This window comes from Zootoca vivipara, chromosome 8 (assembly GCF_965207765.1).
Source record: "Zootoca vivipara chromosome 8, rZooViv2.hap1.1, whole genome shotgun sequence".
NCBI classification, from domain to species: domain Eukaryota; kingdom Metazoa; phylum Chordata; class Lepidosauria; order Squamata; family Lacertidae; genus Zootoca; species Zootoca vivipara.
Window position 1 is genome coordinate 83551781 of NC_142591.1, and position 22341 is coordinate 83574121.

General features: G+C 45.0%; 1 protein-coding gene across 5 annotated transcripts in view; it reads right to left on the minus strand.

Moving 5' to 3' along the window:
• TSNARE1 (t-SNARE domain containing 1) overlaps positions 1 to 22341 on the minus strand; it is a 378187-nt gene that overhangs the window by 271207 nt on the left and 84639 nt on the right. For all 5 annotated transcript variants that reach the window (XM_088676051.1, XM_060277563.2, XM_060277562.2 and 2 more), the window contains exon 3: positions 9184 to 9310. In XM_088676051.1, the coding sequence (XP_088532177.1) occupies positions 9184 to 9268 (85 nt within the window). In that variant the 5' untranslated portion in view covers positions 9269 to 9310. The remainder of the gene's footprint in view (positions 1 to 9183; positions 9311 to 22341) is intronic.

Here is a 22341-nt window from a genome sequence, read left to right on the forward strand (position 1 = left end):
GGGGAGTGCTTTTCAGACCCATGGAGACTTCAATGTGGAGTTTTTAGAACTCAATTTTACCCCCTATTTAACATCTACAGTGGTACCTTGGTTAACGAACTTAATCCATTCTGGAAGGCGGTTCTTATACCAAAGCGTTCTTAAACCAAGGCGTGCTTTCCCATAGCAGCGGGGGACTCAATTTACAAATGGAACACACTCAACAGGAAGCGGAACATGTTCTGCTTCCAATGCAAAGTTCACAAACCAAAACACCTACTTCCGGGTTTGCAGCGTTCTTAATCCAAGTTGTTCATAAACTAAGCTGTACTTAAACCAAGGTACCACTGTACATGAAAGCACTGAGTGACATCATTTGGAGTTTGCTTCTCCTTTACATCTGGACCAGTGTCTTGCCTTGGGCTGGATGAAAGCCAACAAACTGAAGCTCAATCCAGTTTAAGATTGAGGGACTGCGAATGGGCCAGGTGGCTAGGAGGTTACCTGTTCTTGATGGGGTTACACTTCCTCTGAAGGAGCAGGTTTGTAGCTTGGGGGTCCTCCTGGATCCTCTGCTGTCACTTGAGGCTCAGGTGGCCTCAGTGCCATAGAGCAGTGGTTCCCAACAGGTGGTCCGGGGACCCCCAGGGGTCCGCGAGCTATGCCAGAGGGGTCCGCAAGATGCTATTAGAATAAAAAATATATTAAATATATTTTGTATGATAACAGATTTTTGTTTTGGCCGCTTCCTGCATGAGCAGAGTCTAGCACAAAACTAGAATTAGATAGAGGCAGTAGTTCTGCTGTATGCCGTTAGGTGGCGCTTTACAAACACTGCTGTTTTGCAAAGAGGCAGCGTGCGCATTCTACTAACGCTCACCTCCCCAAGATGCTTTGCACGTGTTGGCTTCATTTGTGCGCTACTGCGCAGATACCCCGTCTTCTCCATTCCCCTCCCTCCTCCCTGGCGTGCGCTGCCTCTTTGCAAAACAGTAGTGTTTGTAAACAAAGCAAGCATTTTCTTCCATGTGTTTCATGAAAAACAAATATAGGAATCGGCTCGACATGCGGTCGGATTTCAGAGTGAAAGTTTCAAGTTTGGAACCTAATATTTCAGAAATAATGGACCCAAAGGACAGATTTAACTCATCTCATTAAGAACTGAAAATTAAAACTAACTGTATACTGATGGAGTACTCTGTTGTAACTGTAAAAACGTATAAATATACAATATAAAAAGACTCTTAATTTGGCTCTCACTTTTTAATTTTAGGATTAGGAATTAATGGGGGTCCTTGTCACAATAGCGGCTCGGTGGGGGGTCCTCAAGAAAATTTTGTTGGGAACCCCTGCCATAGAATGCCTTCCATCAGCTTCGGCTGGTGGCCCAGCTACACCCTTATCTGGACAAGGGTAGCCTAATTTCTGTTGTCTATGTTCTGGTTGGGTTACTGCAATGCATTATACGTAGGGCTGCCTACGTCTGGTTCATCTGGTGCAGAATTTGGCAACCAGGTTTATCTTGTATTTCATTCTGTGAACCACCCTGAGATCTTTTGATGAAGGGCTTCATCAAAGTCGGGGGGGGAAGGGCTTATAGAGAACAGGCCCCCCCCCTCATCAGAAGCAGCCCATCTCCAAGCAGTCATGAAAGCGAAGGGACGGATGAGGAAAGTCAGGAGACGGAAAGGGAGTGCCAGACCTCTGGCAACATCCAGGAGCCCCTGCTCCACAGGCAGGAAGAGGAGGGAGAGGGAAAGAGAGGAGAGGACGCAGGCAGAACGCAGACCCTCCCCCCCCCCCCCCGACTCCGGAATTGAGGAGGAGGAGAAAGGGGAGGAGATTCAGTGTCCCGAGGCTTTTATGTTGGTCCAAATCGCGGAAGGGGGCAGTGCCGGATTCTGATTCGGAATGAGGAGACATGAAACCGACCGCTCACTACACCGTAAATAATGAGGACTAATAAAGACTTTTGAAAGACAGGCATGTGGAAGGTCGTTACTCAGGAGTAGTCACAATAATCCCTGACAGGCTGTATATAAATTTAATAAATAACAACAACAACAACATCGGTCAGAACAAGCTGTTGTTCACAGTATCCCTATGTAATGGGAAATTTTGGTTTTCTCAAATTAAATAGGAAAGGAGAATGTTGGGTTCCAAGTCTTGTGAAAAGCTTGCTCACCACCCTCTGGAGTTTAAACCCATCTGGGTCCAGCAGGTTCGCCTTGGACAAAGCTGCAAGACAACAAGAACATGGCTACTAGAGTCTTCCCATTCAACACTTGTCAATCAAAGCTGTGTGTGCATTTGTGGGTGGGCAGGCGGCTGCTGCTGCTGCTGCTGCTCTAAGGCTGCAGGGATGATTGTCGGACTTTCCAAAGTTTGCTCCCCATCTCTTTCCCCTTCTTTGCACTTCAAGAAGACCAAATAGCATCAGACAAACAAAGCATATAAACAGGCAGGAACAGCCGTCATAATGATGGGAGTAGATTGTGAGTCATAGAATAAAGACAATGTAGTATTAAGGGAGCGTGATTCATTGAAACTAGAGACAACTAGAGAAAGATGGGTTAAGTCAGCAGTTCTCAAAGTGGGTGGGGCCTCCCACTGGGGGTGGGGCAGAGTGATTACCTGCGGGGATTGCTAAGAGGAAAGGGGCAGTAGTGGGGACTTTGAAAAGCTGGCATCAAGTCCATCCCTTTTGCTGAATTAATTAAACTAAACCGTTTTCAGTGGATTGTGAATAAATATGCAATTAATTTTTAAGAATAAGAATTTATTATTTATACCCCACCCATCTGGCTGGGTTTCCCCAGCTACTCTGGGCGGCTCCCAGCAGAATAGTAAAAACACGATAAAACATCAAACATTAAAAGCTTCCCTAAGCAGGGCTGCCTTCAGATGTCTTTTATAAGTCAGATAGTAGTTTATTTGCTTGACATCTGGTGGGAGGGCATTCCACAGGGTGGACGCCACCACTGAGAATGACACTCTTTGTCACTGAGAGCCCCCAACCAAAAACAAAGCAGCCCGGAAACAGCTTGGGCCTTCATTAGTGCAATTATAAACCGGACAGCCTTCTAAGAAGTGGCTGCACCAGGAGCTAGCTCACCTGCGATTAAGAGGGTCTACCAGTCCAGTTGGCAGACCCCACCATGTCTGAACTCTGTTCCAGCTAAGAATGTCCCACCGCCAGCCAGCAACAGTTGTTGATGAAGCCATCGGGTGGGAGGGAAGTCAGTCTCCAATTGAGAACTCCTCTCACACTAATAACAACATTAATAATAATAGTAATCATTTATATCCCACCCATCTGGCTGGGTTTCCCTAGCTACTCTGGGCGGCTCCCAGCAGAATAGTAAAAACACAATAAAACATCGAACAGGAAAAGCTTCCCTAAACAGGGCTGCCTTAAGATGTCTTCTAAAAGTCAGATAGTTGTTTGTCTCCTTGACATCTGAAGGGAGGGCATTCCACAGGGAGGGTGCCACCACTGAGAAGGCCCTCTGCCTGGTTCCCTGTAATCTCACTTCTCGCAGGGAGGGAACTACCAGAAGGCCCTCGGTGCTGTATCTCAGTGTCCGGGCAGAATGATGGGGGTAGAGACACTCCTTCAGGTATACTGGGTCAAGGCCATTTAGGGCTTTAAAAGTCAGCACCAACACTTCGAATTGTGCCCATAAATGTACTGTATTGCATTATTATCTTCTTTATTTTTTTTAAATATATTTTTATTAATTTTCCAATTAAAACCAATTATATCACATTCATTATTTCAAATTATACACATATATATCAATCAAACCGAATATTATGCCAAATCATCTAAAAAATTTTTTTGGGGGTTCCCATGCTTCAAGAAATTGGGAATTCCTCGCAACTGTCCACTGCCATCTTTTTTCTAAAGTTCAAATCGTCTCTCCAAGTTCATAATAATCCGAATCTTTCCCTTATAATCACATAGATGTTTTCCACTTTCAACCGATTGTTTCCCAGCTGCTGAGATAAATATCAAACAAGGTTTCACAAATGTTCTTTCTCCTGTGTGGGTTAATCAGTCCAGCCTCCCCATAAATCTTCTTGGTCTGGAGCTCCCTGTTGCGTCAACACGAAGCAGCGCCATCTTAAAAAAAACTCAAAACACTTTCGTTTTCTCTCATAACCTCATTATTATCTTCTTTAGTGGGTCATGCAAACTGCTATTCGGAATAATGTTTTTAATAGGGTAGGGGGCACTGGGGATGAGTTCATGGAACTACGGCAGCAGTGGATAAAAAAAATAAATGAAATGGAAACTACCAGATTATACCAAAGACAGCTCCAAGCCTGAGGACCCCAGTCTAAGTCCCCTCTGATGGGACTTTCCCTATGACTGTGGGGGTCTTAGCTGCACACCTTAGGTGGTAGCAACAAGGAGTGATGATTAGCTGTCATTTTGAATTCCTCAGTGGGGCTGGATCTATATGGATTTTTAAAAAACGGTATAAAAGTTCTTAATGCAAAATCCCATTGGCGACGGATCACTGCTCTACATCGCCACCTGGTGTCACATGTTTAGAATGCAGTTATAATGATATAATTGGCGAGTGTAGTTGAGTCCAAGGTCCGTGATGTAGCATCACATAGTGGGAAATGGGAAATGTCAGCTCATAGGCGGGGATTTCAGGGCTGGCTAATGTGCTCTACTCAAATGTAAGGCAGCAGGGTATTGTTGTCTGGCTAGCCCAGGACCTCCAACCACACTGCCCAGGCTTGCGTGTCAAGGAGGTCACTTCGGTGCTGCTAAAGCAGGGGTTCGACTTCACCCCCAGAGGCGCACTCCATTGTATCTTGAGACAGACGGATGCCAGCAACAACATAAACAGCAAATGTACCCTCTTATATCCATTCTGAAGGAAATCAGCCCTGAGTGCTCACTGGAAGGACAGATCGTGAAGATGAGGCTCCAATACTTTGGGCCACCTCATGAGAAGAGAAGACTCCCTGGAAAAGACCCTGATGTTGGGAAAGATTGAGGGCCCAAGGAGAAGGGGACGACAGAGGACGAGATGGTTGGACAGTGTTCTCGAAGCTACGAACATGAGTTTGACCAAACTGCGGGAGGCAGTGGAAGACAGGAGTGCCTGGCGTGCTCTGGTCTATGGGGTCACGAAGAGTCGGACATGACTAAACGACTAAACAACAACAACCCTCTTATATATAGAGGGTCCTGACTTCTGACTGCAGAAAAGGGAGACGATCAAGGGAAGGGCCACAGGTCAATGGTAGAGACTTGCATGATAATAATAATAATAATAATAATAATAATCACATTTTCAGTCCATGGCATTTCCAGGCAGAGTTGTGAAAACTCCAAAAAATCTCATACAGTCGTACCTCGGAAGTTGAACGCCTTGCAAGTCCAATGTTTTGGCTCCAGAATGCCGCAAACCCAGAAGTGAGTGTTCCAGTTTGCAAATGTTCTTTTGAACATCCGACACGGGTTCTGTGGGTACTTATTGGCTGCAGGAGTTTCTTGCATCCAACCAGAAGCCGTGCTTTGGTAGTCAAACGGACTTCCGGAACGGATTCAGTTCGACTTCCAAGGTACGACTGTATAATATGACTTCATAACTTTGTTTCAGCCTCTCCAATCTTTAACTGCAAATAAATATATTGTGGTCACCAGGACAATTAATGCAACAGCCCAATTGCAAAATCAATATGCCAATACTGAACTTGCAACTTAATAAATAGGACACCAGCCTCCCCGGGGTTGCAGAGGTCTCACAGAGATGTCTATGATGCAGAGGCTTGCAAGACTTGAAAAGGGCCAAAGCTCAGTGGTAGAACATCTGTCTGTCATGCATGAAGTCTCATGTTCAAACCCTGGCCTCTCCCGAGAGGCCTGAAAATATTTCCTGCCTGAAATCCTGGATAGTCACTGCCAGTCAGTGCATACAATGCTGTGCTAGATGGGCCAAGGTTTTGACTCTGTATAAGGCAGTTCTGGATTCTTCCTTAATGATAATTCAATTGTTTTAACTTTTTCTGTGAACCACTTTCAGGGTTTTCTTTTCTTTTTTACGATCAAGTACTGTATCTGGGACCCAGGTGGCGCAGTGGGTTAAACCACTGAGCTTAGGGCTTGCTGATCAGAAGGTCGGTGGTTCAAATCCCTGTGACGGGGTGAGCTCCCATTGCTCGGTCCCTGCTCCTGCCAACCTAGCAGTTTGAAAGCACGTCAAAGTGCAAGTAGATAAATAGGAACCGCTACAGCGGGAAGGTAAGCAGTGTTTCCGTGTGCTGCTCTGGGTTGCCAGAAGCGGCTTTGTCATGCTGGCCACATGACCTGGAAGCTATACGCCGGCTCCCTCGGCCAATAATGCGAGATGAGCGCGCAACCCCAGAGTCGGTCACGACTGGACCTAATGGTCAGGGGTCCCTTTACCTTGCTGTATCTTTAATGAAATGAAATAAGCGGAGGTATATTTTACCCAGCAAATACTCACAAACCAGATTCTGAACAGGTATTCCTAATCCAGGCACCTCTCGGTCCTGCGCTGCAAGTATTTTCTGCGTAAAAAACCCCCTTATTCGGAAGATGTGTCTGCCTATCAAAAGAGGCATGACGTACCGTGCACATGTTTGATCATTGCTGGAATATGTGCGGGGAACGACACATTTGGGGAAGAGGCCCTTATCCCACACCGCAGTGTGGGATTTCTAAATTAGTCATCTCGTCTACAGAGATGGCTTTAAAAGGCAGAAGACTGTTTTCTAAATTAGCTCTGTTACTTAACTGACTGACATTTTCCATCACTGGCAATGACGACTTGGGAAACTTCCCAGCGTGGGCATATGCCGCTTCAATCTGACGTGCCGTAAAATCTGGGGGAGCCACAGACGGCTTGGTGACGAGACCGGAAATGACAGCCAAGAGGGGTGACGGCAAGCTCAGGTGATCTGCTGCGTTGTCACCCGATGAGTGTCAGTGGCTTGTGTTTTGCCGCCGTGCAATGACTCCTGGAAGGACTGTGGAGTGAGGCAGGCATTAACAGTCTCCCCCACACGCCACGCTTCATGCCAGCCCCAGAGATATATTGTTTACCTCCCCGTTTGCCACCCGGCCTCGAAACCCCAGAGTCATTCTTTTACTCACTCCCTTTGCCTCCGTTTTCATATTAAGAAGCTGCCAGTTCCTTCCACGTCTTCTTGGGAGGTGATATGACAGCCATCTTCAAATACTTGACGGGCTGTCACATGGAAGAGGGAGCAAGCTTGTTTCCTGCGGCTCCCGAGGGTTGGCCCCGAACCAACGGATTCAAATTACAAGAAAGGAGATTCCAACTGAATGTGAGGAGGAACTTTCTGGCAGTGAAAGCTGTTTGACAGCAGAACCGACTCCCTCGGAAGGTGGTGGACTCTCCTTCATTGGAGAGTCTTTCAAGAGAAGTTGGATGGCCATCTGTCAATGATTCTTAAGCTGTGATGAGTACATTGCAGGGGGTTGGACTAGATGTCCCTTGGGGTCCCTTCCAGCTCTACAAATCTATGTTTCTATGAGTCCACATGTTATTCAACCTTCAGTCCCCAGATGTTGCTGCACAGCATCTCCTGTCGTCTGTGACCATTGGATCTGCTGTCTGGGGATGGAGGAAGTCAGAGTCTAGTACAGGCATAGGCAAACTCAACCATGCAGGTGTTTGGGGACTACAATTCCCATCATCCCTGACCTGTTAGCTAGGGATGATGGGAGTTTTAGTTCCAAAACATCTGGAGAGCCGAGTTTGCCTATGCCTCGTCTAGTAGCATCCCAAGACGCTTGTTAGAAGAACAATGCTTAAGACGGCATTCACATAGTATTTATCCCATTTCCCCGATGTTTCCTTGTTAATTTCCACATCATGTTTTAACTGTCATATAACGTAAAAGCCACTTTTGGAAAACTAACAGAATTTAGTGAATGCTTAATGCTTATTTGCAGTTCCCTTAAAGTGATGGAATTCAGGGCAGTATATTGTCATATAGTTCTTTCCTACTATCTCCATAGAATTCATAGAATTGTAGAGTTGGAAGGGTCCCTGAGGATCATCTAGTCCAACCCCCTGCAATGCAGGAATATGCAGCTGTCCCATGCGGGAATCGAACTTGCAACCTTGGCATTCTCAGCATCATGCTCTAACCAACTGAGCTATCCACTATCATGGGGGAACAGTAGCAAACATGTGTGAAACGGGTGAGGACAGTGGCATGCTCCAATGATGTTTTTTTTCCCCTGTGTCACACAACATTTGCTGGCGTCAAAAAGCATGCCAGTATTTTGCTCAAAAAGCCACAGTTCCATAACACAACAGGTACTGCAGTGTGAAAGGAATGTTAGAAAATAGGGAACAAGTAGTAGCATTATATTTGGGGAAGCTAACACAATATTCTTAAAGGCCAGGGTTCCACCTACTCTATAGGATGTGGGTGGCGCTGTGGTCTAAACCCCTGAGCCTCTTGGGCTTGCCGATCGGAGGGTCGGTGGTTCGAATCCGAGTGACAGGGTGAGCTCCCGTTGCTCTGTCCCTGCTCCTACCAACCTAGCAGTTTGAAAGCACACCACTGCAAGTAGATAAATAGGTACCATTGTGGCAGGAAGGTAAATGGCGTTTCCGTGTGCTCCAGTTTCCGTCACGGTGTTCCGTTGTGCCAGAAGTGGTTAAGTAATGCTAGCCACATGACCCGGAAAGCTGTCTGTGGACAAACACCAGCTCCCTCGGCCTGAAAGCGAAATGAGCGCCGCAACCTCATAGTTGAATTCGACTGGACATAACCGTCCAGGCGTCCTTTACCATTTACTCTCTGGAAAACCCTCTTGGGGGGTGTTGTTCCTGGGCGGAAGCATCAGACTCCTCCTGACGACCCATTTATTTAAGCATGATTTGCCTGGATCAGCTGATCCATCACATAGCTGTGTTTTATTATTATTACTTGTTGAGAGTTTACTGGAAGTTTTATTGATAAAATTCTCAGTTTTTATCGATGCAGTTCTTTGCAATTTTTGTTATAAAGCTGCATATAGAATTCCCCATTCTTTTTAAAAAAGAAGATCTTACTGTACGTTATGTAAACCACTTAGGGGTTTTGCTTACGGAGCAGAATAATAACAATGACAAAATAATAATAATAATAATAATAATAATAATAATAATAATAATAATAATAATAATAATATACCTAAAGGTTGGTATCCTTGTCTCGAAGGCCCACCAAAAGTGCTCCTGTTTCCAACGCCACTCCCATCAATGGAACCATAAGACATTTTTTTATCAGAAGGCTTTGGAGTCGGGCTTTTGCTTTAAAGCTGCAAAAAGAGAAAATACACAGAATTTATTTAAAACACACACACACAGAGAGAGAGAGAGAGAGGGAAATCACATAGGAGCACAGGAGTCAGATGCTTGGTAAGTCTAGCTTAGTGTTGCAGAGGCTCTACAAGGTTTCAGGAAAGGGTCTCTGGAAAGGTTTGAGGCAAAGAGAAGGAAGCTCTGTTTGAGAATACCAGAGTGAAGAGGTGAGGTTTAGGAGGTCTTTAAGATAGAGAAAGCTGAGGAGGATCTAATGGGAACGTAGGGGGAGGTGGCATAAGATTCCCAAGAATAAACATAGCTCCATGAATACAGAAGGTCCCAGGTTCGTTCCCCGGCATCTTTAGGTAGTTTTGGGAATGTCCCTTGTCTGAAATCCTGGATAGTCTGCACCAGTCAGTGTAGACAAAGCTGAACTACAATGGCATGACTCTGTTTAATGCTGGTTACTGTGGGTTATGCCTATGAATAGTGGGATGATCTATTGTGAATATAAAACAGGCATTTCCATAGGAAGGATAACTCTCTCTCTCTCTCTCTCTCTCTCTCTCTCTCTCTCTCTCTCTCTCTCTCTCTCTCTCTCTCTTTCTTCCTTTCTTCAAACCTTGACCACTGTGCTAAATCTTTGCCAATTATCTGTCAATCATTCATTGCCCAGAACTCAAACATGTCAATACACTGTCTGCCAAATCAATTCCTAGCAATTTAGGTCAGTTATGAGATTTCTCTCTCTCTCTCTTTCTCTCTTTCTCTCTCTCTCTCTTTTCTTTCTTTCTTTCTCTCTCTCTCTCCATCATCCAAGGCCCATCACTTAGAAATGAGCTGCCTTCCCTCGCTGTGCATTCCAAATTCATGAGCTTTTGTTAGACCATCCTTTGAGAAGGGAATATGTCAACGGCCAGAACAGAGCCCTGGAATAATTGCACAAACCCCAGTTCCCCCATTGAGTTATACACTGCGCATGTCAGAGGTCAATCAGAAGATCTGTAAAGCAGGATTACACACACACACCAATTCTTTTTTTCCATAAAAGGGACTCTGGCTTTAAACTCATTCATGCCCTTTCCCCTCAGATGTTTGTGAAGCATGCTACATTCTCCACGTCCTTCAAGAAAGGTACCAGGAGGTGTTTTAAGAAGTGGTATGTCAAAAGTCTCTGGAATTACTCCACTGCAAATGACTGCTGAGCCGAGCTAGGTTGGTCATGACAATAATTCAGACGTATTTCCACGTGGTTCATCATTCCCTTGCATGTGTGGGCTCTGTCCTCCCTGCTTATCACTTGCTGTATTTTGCTATGGTGTACAAATCAGCAACAGCATCCTTAAAATCACGGTTTGCCTGTTTCAAACCATGGTTTGGCGGTGGAGAACTAACCACGGTTTACTGTTCTGCATGCCACAGCAGCATAGCTACCAAACTAGGATGGAACCAGAGAGAGGGGATTTATATGTATAGATCCTATCTATCTATACATCCATCCATCCATCTAGTGGTACCTTGATTCTTAAATGCCTTCGTTCCCAAACACCGAAAACCTAGAAGTAAGTGTTCTGGTTTTTGAACTTTTTTTCAAAAACCAAACGTCCGATGTGGCTGTCACCTATTGTTTCCAGGGTGCCTGAACCAATCAGAATGTTTTCAAACATTTCGGAAGTCAAACAGACTTCTGGAACGGATCAAGTTCGAGAACAAGAAAGAAAATTCCACCTAAACATTAGGAAGAACTTCCTGACAGTAAGAGCTGTTCGGCAGTGGAATTTGCTGCCAAGGAGTGTGGTGGAGTCTCCTTCTTTGGAGGTCTTTAAGCAGAGGCTTGACAGCCATCTGTCAGGAATGCTTTGATGGTGTTTCCTGCTTGGCAGGGGGTTGGACTGGATGGCCCTTGTGGTCTCTTCCAACTCTATGATTCTATGATTCTAACCAAGGTACCACTGTATTTGGCGCCTTTGTTTTTGCTATTTATTTTGCATTTTTGTTTTTAGGCTTTTTTGGATAATTTGTTTTTGTGACTGTGTGGAACCCAGTTCAGCTACTGATTGATTGATTGTGTGACTGTGGAAACAATCCAAACAATGACTATCATCAGTGCAAATAAGAAACAAAATCATTTTAATTTTTAACATCTACAATACTGTCTTGTTTACTTTATAGTGCAGTACATAGTTGATTGCTTTCATTTTATGGGTCAGTGGTCTCGTTACAGAGTAAAATTCATGTTAAATTGCTGTTTTAGGGGTTGTTGTTTTTTAAAAGTCTGGAATGGATTAATCCTTTTTGCGTTACTTTCAATGGGAAAGCGCGCCTTGGTCTTGGAATGCTTTAGTTTTGGAACGGACTTCCAGAACGGATTAAGTTTGAGAACCAAGGTACCACTGTATGTCCAAGTTCAATGAGATAGGATGCCCACCTAAGCTCCACAAGATGATTGCCTCATTCCATGAGAACATGGGTGACAGCGTCCAGGGTGATGGCTCATCCTCAGACACATGCCCTATAAAGAGCAGTGTGAAACAGGGCTGTATTCTTGTCCAAAACCTCTTTGGCATAAACTTCTCCCTGTTGTTGTTCTATGCCTTCAGCTCAACAGAAGATGGTGTGTACATCCATTGAAGGGTGTCTGTTCAACCTGGCACATCTCCGCACCAAGACAAAATGTGGTGGGTTCTTATATAAGAGTTGTAATTTGCAGATGGCACAGTCTTCACAACACACTCTAAGGAACCTCATCAGCCATTTTGCCGAGGCCTGCAAGGGATTCACCCTTACCATCAGCCTGATGAAGACCACATGTCAGCATCGGTGACCACACCCTTGAGGTGGTGGACTATTTTGTCTACCTATGGGAGAAAGTTTTTAGGGACGCAGGTGGCACTGTGGGTTAAACCACTGAGCGTAGGGCTTGGTGATCAGAAGGTCAGCGGTTCGAATCCCTGCGACAGGGTGAGCTCCCGTTGCTCGGTCCCAGCTCCTGCCAACCTAGCAGTTCAAAAGCACGTCAAAGTGCAAGTAGATAAATAGGGACTACTCCAAGCGGGAAGGTAAACGGCGTTTCCATGTGCTGCTCTGGTTTGCCAGAAACGGCTTTGTCATGCTGGCCACATGACCTGGAAGCTGTACGCCGCCTCCATCGGCCAATAATGCGAGATGAGCACGCAACCCCAGAGTCGGTCACAACTGGACCTAATGGTCAGGGGTCCCTTTACCTTTTTATGGGAGAAAGTATTGCTAATGTCCTGTACAAATGGATGCCAACAACACACCTGTCAGGATCGAGAGCTCACTGCATTGGGAAGATTTAGGGCACCACCTGGCAGGATAGAGTCTCAAACAAAGACACGTCCTTCCAAGCAGACATTCCCAGCATGTTTGCACTCCTGTCTCAGCAATGTCTACGCTGACTTGGTCATATCCACAGAATTGAAGATGGTAGAATCCACAAAGACAGGCTTTACAGGGAGTTGGCTTCAGGCAACAGGCCCACTGGCAGACCAGTTCTGTGCTACAAAGAGGTCTGCAACATGACACGAAGGCTGGAAACATCAACCCTGCCGTGCAAGAATCCCTTGTGTATGACCACAGAGCCTGGACACAATCAGTCAGGTTGTGTATCCATAGGATTAACCAGAGAAGGAATGTCCGATGGGAGAAGTGCAGAGATGCCTTCATCTGCCCCAGCTGCAACAAAACATGTTTCTTTTGTATTGGTCTCTACAGCCACAGTAGACAATAGTTTGACTTCACCCCTGAAGGTACTCTTACATTGTCTCCCGAGTCAGATGGATGCCAACAACATTCCAATATGAATTGTGTCTGAATTTAGCCAGTGGGGACTGTAATACTATGGGGTATTACACCAACACCATCACAATGCTGACAACTAATAATCTTCAAGTCCCGGGCACATTAAACAATGAAAACATCCTCCCTGATCTTCTAGGCAGCTCCAGAAAAGAGGACATCCCAGGAAGCAAGAAACGTAGAATTTTCCCAGAACTGATAGATGTTAAGGCTAATGCCATTTGAGTGGTTAATGTGCATAACAAGTGGGCCCCGTGAACATTCAACACGCTACATGGGTAATGGGCACATAATCCGTCTACGAAGATGGAATTGTGTGCTTTTACCAGTCAATATATACAGTCCCCAACAGGCATAGGGGAATGTGCATTTCTCAACTGCACATTAACTGCTCGGCTTATATTACCTCTCACATACATGCATGCAAGCCTAAAATATGATCTGATACAGTGGTACCTCGGTTTACAAACACAATTGGTTCCGGAAGTCTGTACTTAACCTGAAGCGTACTTAACCTGAAGCGAACTTTCCCATTGAAAGTAATGGAAAGTGGATTAATCCATTCGAGACGGGTCCGCGGAGTACTCAACCTGATGCGTACTTAACCTGAGGTGAACTTTCCCATTGAAAGTAATGGAAAGTGGATTAATCTGTTCCAGACAGGTCTGCGGAGTACTTAAAATGAAAATACTCAAACCGAGGCGTACTTAAACCGAGGTATGACTGTATTTATCTTTATCAGTAGAGATTGCCTGGGACTAAAGGCAAAGGATGCGCTCTACGACTGAACCCCATCTTTTCTCAACTGATTACACCTTCCACAAAGCACATATATAGGGGTTAATACCCAGAGTCATTGCCTTCAGGGCTTCAAAACACAGGAACAGCAAAGAGAATTCTGCACAGTTCTCTGCAACAGGAGAATAGCACGCAGACAGATTTGAGGCAGTAAATAAACTCCTTATGTTGTCGAAATGCCCTGAGCACATTTTGCCTCTAGGAGAGGCATCCCTGCTTCACCAAAACAGGACACAGCCTATGCAAAAAAAAAAAAAAAAAACCTTGTTGTATCCTTGTCAAAATGCCTCAAGGACACTGCAAATGTGAAGGGCATGCCCTCAGGCATACAAGAAACCTTATCCTCAACGGGGCAATCTTGGTCTTTTCTCCTTGCTCCCCGAGACTTGTAGCATTCAGTGTTTATTTCTGCTTTGACGTGAAACTGTTGCCCACAGCTCTGGCCAAGCACCGACTTGAACAGGTTTGGGGTTGTTGTGTTTTTTGTTTTGTTTTGTTTTGTTTTTTAAAAAGCAAAAGCTTTCCAGAGTGCCTCAAGAACTAACGTAGTCTAAAACTGTTTACACACACACACTCAAAGGAACAGGATCCAAGACAAAACCCAGAAGCCTAGTTGGCTGTTGTTGTTATTAAAAAAATTCCTTCAGTAGCACCTTAAAGACCAACTAAGTTTTTATTTTGGTATGAGCTTTCGTGTGCATGCACACTTCTTCAGTTGTTATTGTTAGAGCAGAACACTTGACAGTTGCCTACCTACAAAGTGCTTCCTCCAAATTATTTTCTGTGAACCGTCAAAATGGATATCCTAAGAACTGAACTGTGACCAGGAAAAGAACCCAATTCTAAGGGGAAACAGAGGAGGGGAGGAAAGTTCAAGGAGAAACAGAGAGGCCATCAGAAGTACAGTATGTGGATATCAAAAAGAGGGCTTCAGGGTCGCACACTGTCCATGGTGCTGATAGGAGACAATCCTGCCCAAGCCATTTCATTAAGTCTGCTCTCTCTTTTTGTGGAGTCCGGTTTTACAGTGGAATATGTAATTTCAGGAAGCCTGTAGTTCTTCTCTCTCTAAGGAACAGCCCCCCCCCCCGGGAAAAGTACCACCTTTCACTATAAACTAAGCATGCCTCAACATCTCTTGGTAAAGCACTTGCCAAGAGTTGCCAGTTTAAAGGAGGCAAACATGATTGGCACTTTGTTGTGTTCCTTGAAAGATGATGAAATTGTGCAGGGGGACCTTTTTGGGGAAATCAATGAATTTCAGGAAATGACATTTATCTCATAAATTTTATATGACACTTGATTGTTGTTGCTGTTTGTTTTTGTGTTGTTGTGTTGTTGTTTTTTAATGTAGAATTAAGGGGCAGAGCTTTTCATGGACTTTATTCACTGAGGATACAGATATGGGTGCTGGTAAACAGCTGTGGTGTGTCTGAATATTCCGCTTGGGGATATAAAAAAAAACGTTTAGAACTCTATCCCAAAAGGCATGTCAGGAGAAATGCTTGGATGAACCATTTTACTGACATGCTAGCAATGGTGAATGGTAATGTTTTCCCTGGACCATACCGCTAAAGGCTGCAAGTAGGATGATACATATTTTGAGTTTTCTCCCATGAAACAATTCCTTGCACAAATAAAATTAGGGTGTCAGAAAAGCATGGGGTTTTCGGTTTTGGTTTTTCAGATTGCTCCCTATAATGTTGTTATTCTACAGGCAGTGAGGAGTTTGGAGGAAGAAGCATTCACACATAGACATGCCCCACCCCCACCCCCCAAAAAACCTGGCTGCAGCTTGAAGTAGCAGAATCCAGGTATCATGTGATTCTGATGCTGGTTTAAATTAGTGCCAACCTGAGCTCCTCGCAGGCTGCATCTTGGCAAAAGATAGAACAACTGTTCCCCATCTCTCCTCACTTGTAAAGAGCGAAAAACGCAATTTGCTTTCCAAGTGTCTTAATAATTACTAAGCCAATGCTTGGATTAATCTATTGAGTTCCTCTGAGCATGCATTTCTCCTTCCACTTTTTAAAAAAAGAATAATGAAGTCTGTAGTTTATTGATATCTATTTACTGTAGCGCCATCTTGCCCCTTCCTTTCATTTTCCTCCTTGAACCCTACATGTAGAACAGTCTTAATCTACCAACACACTAAGCAAACATAGAATCATTGCATATTTCATTGAACAGCAAAATTAAAACCCTAGTCATTGCAATAATTCTGGCATCACCCACCTCACCGCTGCTGGTGAATTATGAATACAGATAACTGCCGAGTGACAGAAATAGCTGTCACTGTCATTTGAGAGCCAGGGATGTAAAGTAGTTACAGCATTGGGAACAGGAACGCCGAAATCCAGGTTCAAATCCTCACTTGGCCATGAAGGACATTGGATGACCTTGGTCCAATCGCTTGCTTTCAGACCAATTTATCTTGCAAGGTTGTTGTGAAGATGAAATGAGGGAAAATGTTTAAATTTAACAACTTCCCACCCAGGTCAGTACACGGGAAGAAAATTACTTTGGACAATGATGAATGATAGCACTTTCAAAGCATATTGGGTAGCAACCAACTGGTGTGCCAGCTTTCACAGATCAATAAAATTAGCTCCAAAGATTAGAAAACCCTTCAGAACAGGGTGGAAAGTAGTGTCAACATTTTAAAAAGGGAAAGGACCCCTGATAGTTAAGTCCAATCGCGAACGACTCTTGCGTTGTGGCGCTCATCTCGCTTTAGTGGCCAAGGGAGACGACATTTGTCCACTGACAGTTTTTCCGGGTCATGTGGCCAGCGTGACTAAGCCGCTTCTGGCGAAACCAGAGCAGCACACGGAAACACTGTTTACCTTCCTGCCACAGTGGTACCTATTTATCTACTTGCACTTTGACGTGCTTTCGAACTGCTAGGTTGGCAGGAGCTGGGACAGAGCAATGGGAGCTCACCCCGTCGCGGGGATTCGAACCGCTGACCTTCCGATCACCAAGCCCTACGCTCAGTGGTTTAGACCACAGTGTCACCTGGTGTAAACATTAGGAGACAACTACTGCCTTCAAGTCCTAGTTGTGGGCCTAGCAGACGCACCTGCATGGCCACTGGGAGAAGCAGGATGTTGATGACTTGGTAAACCCTTGGTCTGTGATGCAGCAGCTAAAAAAGCCAATGCAATTCTGGGCTGCATCAATAGGAGTATAGCATCTAGATCTAGGGAAGTAATAGTACCACTGTATTCTGCTCTGGTCAGACCTCACCTGGAGTACTGTGTCCAGTTCTGGGCACCACAGTTCAAGAAGGATACTGACAAGCTGGAACGTGTCCAGAGGAGGGCAACCAAAATGGTCAAAGGCCTGGAAACAATGCCGTATGAGGAACGGCTTAGGGAGCTGGGTATGTTTAGCCTAGAGAAGAGAAGGTTAAGGGGTGATATGATAGCCATGTTCAAATATATAAAAGGATGTCATATAGAGGAGGGTGAAAGGTTGTTTTCTGCTGCTCCACAGAAGTGGACACGGAGTAATGGATTCAAAGTACAAGAAAGAAGATTCCACCTCAACATTAGGAAGAACTTCCTGATAGTAAGAGCTGTTCGGCAGTGGGATTTGCTGCCAAGGAGTGTGGTGGAGTCTCCTTCTTTGGAGGTCTTTAAGCGGAGGCTTGACAGGCATATGTCAGGAATGCTTTGATGGTGTTTCCTGCTTGGCAGGGGGTTGTACTGGGTGACCCTTGTGGTCTCTTCCAACTCTATGATTCTATGATCAACAGAACTCAGGGGTTCTTAAATATTTCAAAAGATGTAGACACTGACTCAGTGGCTACATTTGGACAGCTGGATTTGGCTTAATAAGCTAAGAGGAGAATTATCTGAGCCCCTTTTTCCTCATTCCCATCTCAGAATTGTGCAATAATATCAGGAAGTTTTCAATTAACCCTAATAGTTTCACCTTTCTGTAAAACACTTCAAGTTTTGTTGTTTTGTTTTTGTTTTTCCAATCAAACAGCGTATACATTTTATTAAATAAGTAAATAATGGGCTCTTCCTTGGAAAACTGGTAACAGATATGTCAAAGTAATAATAATAATAATAATAATAATAATAATTATTATTATTATTATTATTATTTATACCCCGCCTATCTGGCTGGGTTTCCCCAGCCACTCTGGGCGGCTTCCAACAGAAAAATAAAATAATTGATTAAACATTAAAAGCCTCCCTTATTATGTCTCATCAATGGGGCTCATCATCAATAACAATCAGACAAGCAAATTAGGATCTTAAACCCGCTTCAATTTATGTTTTAAGAACCTGGCTTGTTCTAAATCTGCTAACTATAGTTTTCTGATTTGAAGATAATGAGAAAGTGTGGTTAGTTGAAGACTTCGTTTATTAAGTGAAAGAATGGAAGCCAATTTGTGCATAATAAATTGCATATAACTATCCAAACCAACTGATGGCAATTGTTCCCTTTTTTGTGTTTGTGTGTGCATGTATATAGTGTCCTGGAACAACCACATGACAATTTCTTTCAAATGGTGGATCATGCTCGCTGGGGCTTGCTTCTCTCCTAAATATTCCCTTACACTAAAAACGGAAAGCTTTAAATGAAAAATGTATTGTTTTATTCACTCTCCACAAAATAAACGAACAATAGCAGGCAGAAAAGAAAAGGAAAATTGGGATAATTTCTAGAAGAGGTAGAAGCCCCATCACATATAATACAAAACGTTTTATTGTAGCGATTGCCCATCTTACCGTAAAGAAAAGAAATTATCAGAAGTTATCCAAATCCAACCCAGGGAAAAAATGGGGGGGGACGGGGGGACTGACAGCTACAAGCTGTCATCCCCAGAAAGAAAGGGGGGGATGTGTTTTGATTGGAAAGCGAGTAGCCGGGAAAAAAACACCTCAATGATAAAATAAAAACCGTGAAATAGTATGTCCCACAAGTGAAACATCAAAAAGAAATGGAGAATAAAGAAAATAACTGACAGGGGGAAATAAACAAGCATCTGGAAAGAGGCAAAGAATAGATCTGCAAATATAAATTATGTTATGGGTGGTTTTGATCCTTTGGGGGGGGGGTGTTGGTAGGCTGGTTTGCATCTAATTATTCCCCCAGACCCCCCAGATCTATCGCTACAACTGTTTGGGAAAAACTGATTGTCTTCATGGCTGGAGCAACAGCATCGGAACTGGAAGCCAGGCCAGGCCAACCAAGGAATCTCTGAAGATGCAATGGGACAGAAGAGGGCATGTGGTATGGCTTGACGCCATGTCAGTGAACCTTCCCCAACCAAGGACCCTTGAGATGTTGTTGGGCTACAACTCCCATCTTATTTGATGAATGGACTTCCTGGCTGAGGTCACTGGGAGCTGGAGTCCGACAACATCTGGAGGGGAACCAGGTCAATCTGAATTCTTCCTGGTCTCACTTTCTGCCTTGCTTTCTGCATTCTGAGCAGAAGAAGTGGGCTTTGAGGCTGTTGGCTGCACACCATCTTGGCCTGGCCTTGCTCTGGTCTCTGGACTCACCTCTTTCTACCTCTCTGCCTTGCTTTAGGCTGCCCAGATTTACCCAGCCCATAGGGGTCTTACCACTGACGTTCCACAGGCCAGCTCCAACAGAGAGGTGGAAAGAGATCACACAGCTGAATGTGGTGCCTACAAGATCCATTCCACAGATGCTCAAGTGGTATTCTGATAGTTGCAAGGTGGAAAGGACAGGTGGAGATCCAATTTAGAGCAGGGCTAAGGAGATGTTTCTGGATGACACCTTCCTTCATCCATAGTCACTAGCCCAACTGGGAGTTGCCCAACAGCATTTGGAGGGTCAAAGTTTCCCCCAGACCTGCTTTAGCGAATAAATTGACCCGATAGCTCCTGGTGGCTCTTCCAGATGTTGCAATGTGATGATAAATCACAGAATTGGGTAGAGTCAGATTGCCTCCCTGTTCTGTTCTTTGTTTATATCATTCATATTCCTCTTTGTGCCAAAGTAGACTTGCATAAGTATAAAAGTATAAAACCCAATTTCACAGACATTAAAATATAACCCCTATGATTGCAAGACACGATAAAACAACCCCACTGAAACATTAAAATATAAACACTCATAATTGAAATAAAGAGTAAAACTACCCCCATTGAGCCAGCACAGCAATTAAACAAGAGACCTGGGTCATTATGCCAAGGGAACGCAGGTGTAAACAGGTCTGATTCCCAACACCAGAAGAATGCCAAGTGCCCTTCATATTTCAGCAGTGCATTCTGTAACAATAGTATTGCCAGTGAAAAAGCCCGCCTCTGTGATCCCCACTAGCCTATAATCTCATGCTGCCCACACTGAGAATTACTCCCACCCCATGCTGGAAGGCAACACCATGACTATCCAAGAAGGTAATAAGCTCTCTGAGATAAATCCTGCCCTTCAGGCGCAGTCCTTCAAATCACCAGGCACTTCTACTAATCTAAGATAATGTTGGAGATTTGGGGTACCAGAGTTTAAGAGGGCAAATGTGCCTGTGATTGCGGTTCGAGGACCCGCCCCACGCGAGAAATAAAGACACAGTGACACATGGTATTTGAGTTAATGGGTAGAATAAGGCCACAACTTTATTGGTTAGAGCAAGTGAGAGGTATTGGCTTAGGCATTGGACTCCCTAGCAAGCATGACTCCACCCCGCTCAGCGGGGGGGATCATATCAGGTTAACACCCCGAGGGAGGAGCCTGTTGATGCAAATACAACTGAAAGCTCCCTCTGGTGTCACCGGCCCTTGCCCCCACAGGGCGTCGGACAGGATCCACGACCGTCGGATCCCTTAAGGGGATAACTCTATAAGAGGAGGGTTGGATGATGGCCACAACCAGTCCTCGAACACACCAGACAACTCCATATTCCAATGCCTACTGCCAAATACCGAAAGAAGTTGTGATGAATTGCTACGAGGTAGGCGAAAAAACCAAGAGGCCGGTGCCAATTAGCCAATTGGATAAAAAACTACCAGGCCCCTTGGGCAACCAAAGGCAACCAACCGAAGTCCATAGCAAGGTCAAAGCAAACACACCAAGGGAAGACCTAAAGGGAGGGTGGGCAGGAGATCCGTTGAGGAGCAGCAGCAGAAGGGGAGATACGGAGGCTGCTGCGCTGTTTTAAAGCAGGTAAACCCAGCCCACGAGCTGGCCCTATTGGCCAGCCAGGGGCCTGGGCGCGGCAGAAGGTATAGGTGAAGCAGGGGGGCGAACACGCTCCCCTACGTGGCGCGTAGAGCGGGTCCCGCCCGCAAAGTCTCCCCTCCCTGAAGAGGAGAGATCTTCTAAGAATTTGGTGAATGTTTGAAATTAGTAAATGTTAGGAATTACTAAATGCTTGGAGTCTTCACCTAGGAGACAGACGGCTTTGCAATGTAAAGGTTTAGCTTCTCTGCATTGCAAATGTGTTGATGGACCATCAAAAGAAGATGCTGGGTCTGTGAAATGGAGGGTGCCAGGGTAACACGGGCCTGATGTCACACAAGAACAATGTTGCCTTAAAAAAAAACCCAGAGGTCTGGAGAAGGAAGGCAAGCAGACAGGTGTTGTTCTGCACCCTCCTCCACTGTCTCCAACCATCTGTCTCAAGAAACAATGGAGTACGCCTCCAGGGGTGAAGTCAAACCACTGTGTTAGCAGCGCTGAAGTGACCTCCCCAGAGTGCAAGCCTGGGCAGTGTGCATGGAGGTCCTGGGCTGCCCAGATGACAAGATCCCCCTCTCAGCCTTGCTGATGTGGTCCGAAGGAAAGCAGAGAAAGGCATTTGGAACCAGCTTGGCTGAAGGAATTGCCGGAAGGAGGCACACAAGGTGGCTTACAACCTCCTTAGGGACTCCACTCTGGATCTGTATAGGGTTTGCTCCTTAGACTTTTCTCCTCCTGGTGATATCCCACAAGGCAGTAGAGGTTTAGCATCAGAGTTTTCCTTCTCCTAGGACGGTGGACCACCTTCCCAGGTTGCCAAGCCCCACCTGTCTCTCACTTCCCTCTACAGTGCATGCAGAAACCACCTTCTTGACCATTGGACCCACTCTTGGTTCTGTCCACTCCATCTGCTGGAGTCTGTCTTCGCATGCAGGGGGAGTCTCTAACTCATAGAGGGTCTGAGACCCATCTGCTACCCTCAAGTAGTTTAACCAGCCAGTCGAATCTGTTCCGGGGTGTGGTCACTCTTGAATGTTGACAGCTTCTAGGAGCTTCAGGTGAGAGCTGAGGGTTCAGGGTGGGGACCAAAGGTGGACAAACTACTCCAGAAAGAGCATGACGTGCCCCCCCACCAGAAACAGTACCCCTCTACTAACATCCCATACACCCCCCTTTAAGGTGTAAATATTGGTAAAATAAAACCACATTTATTAAAACACACTAGTCTCCGCTGTGCCTTGGTTTCTCAACATAAAAG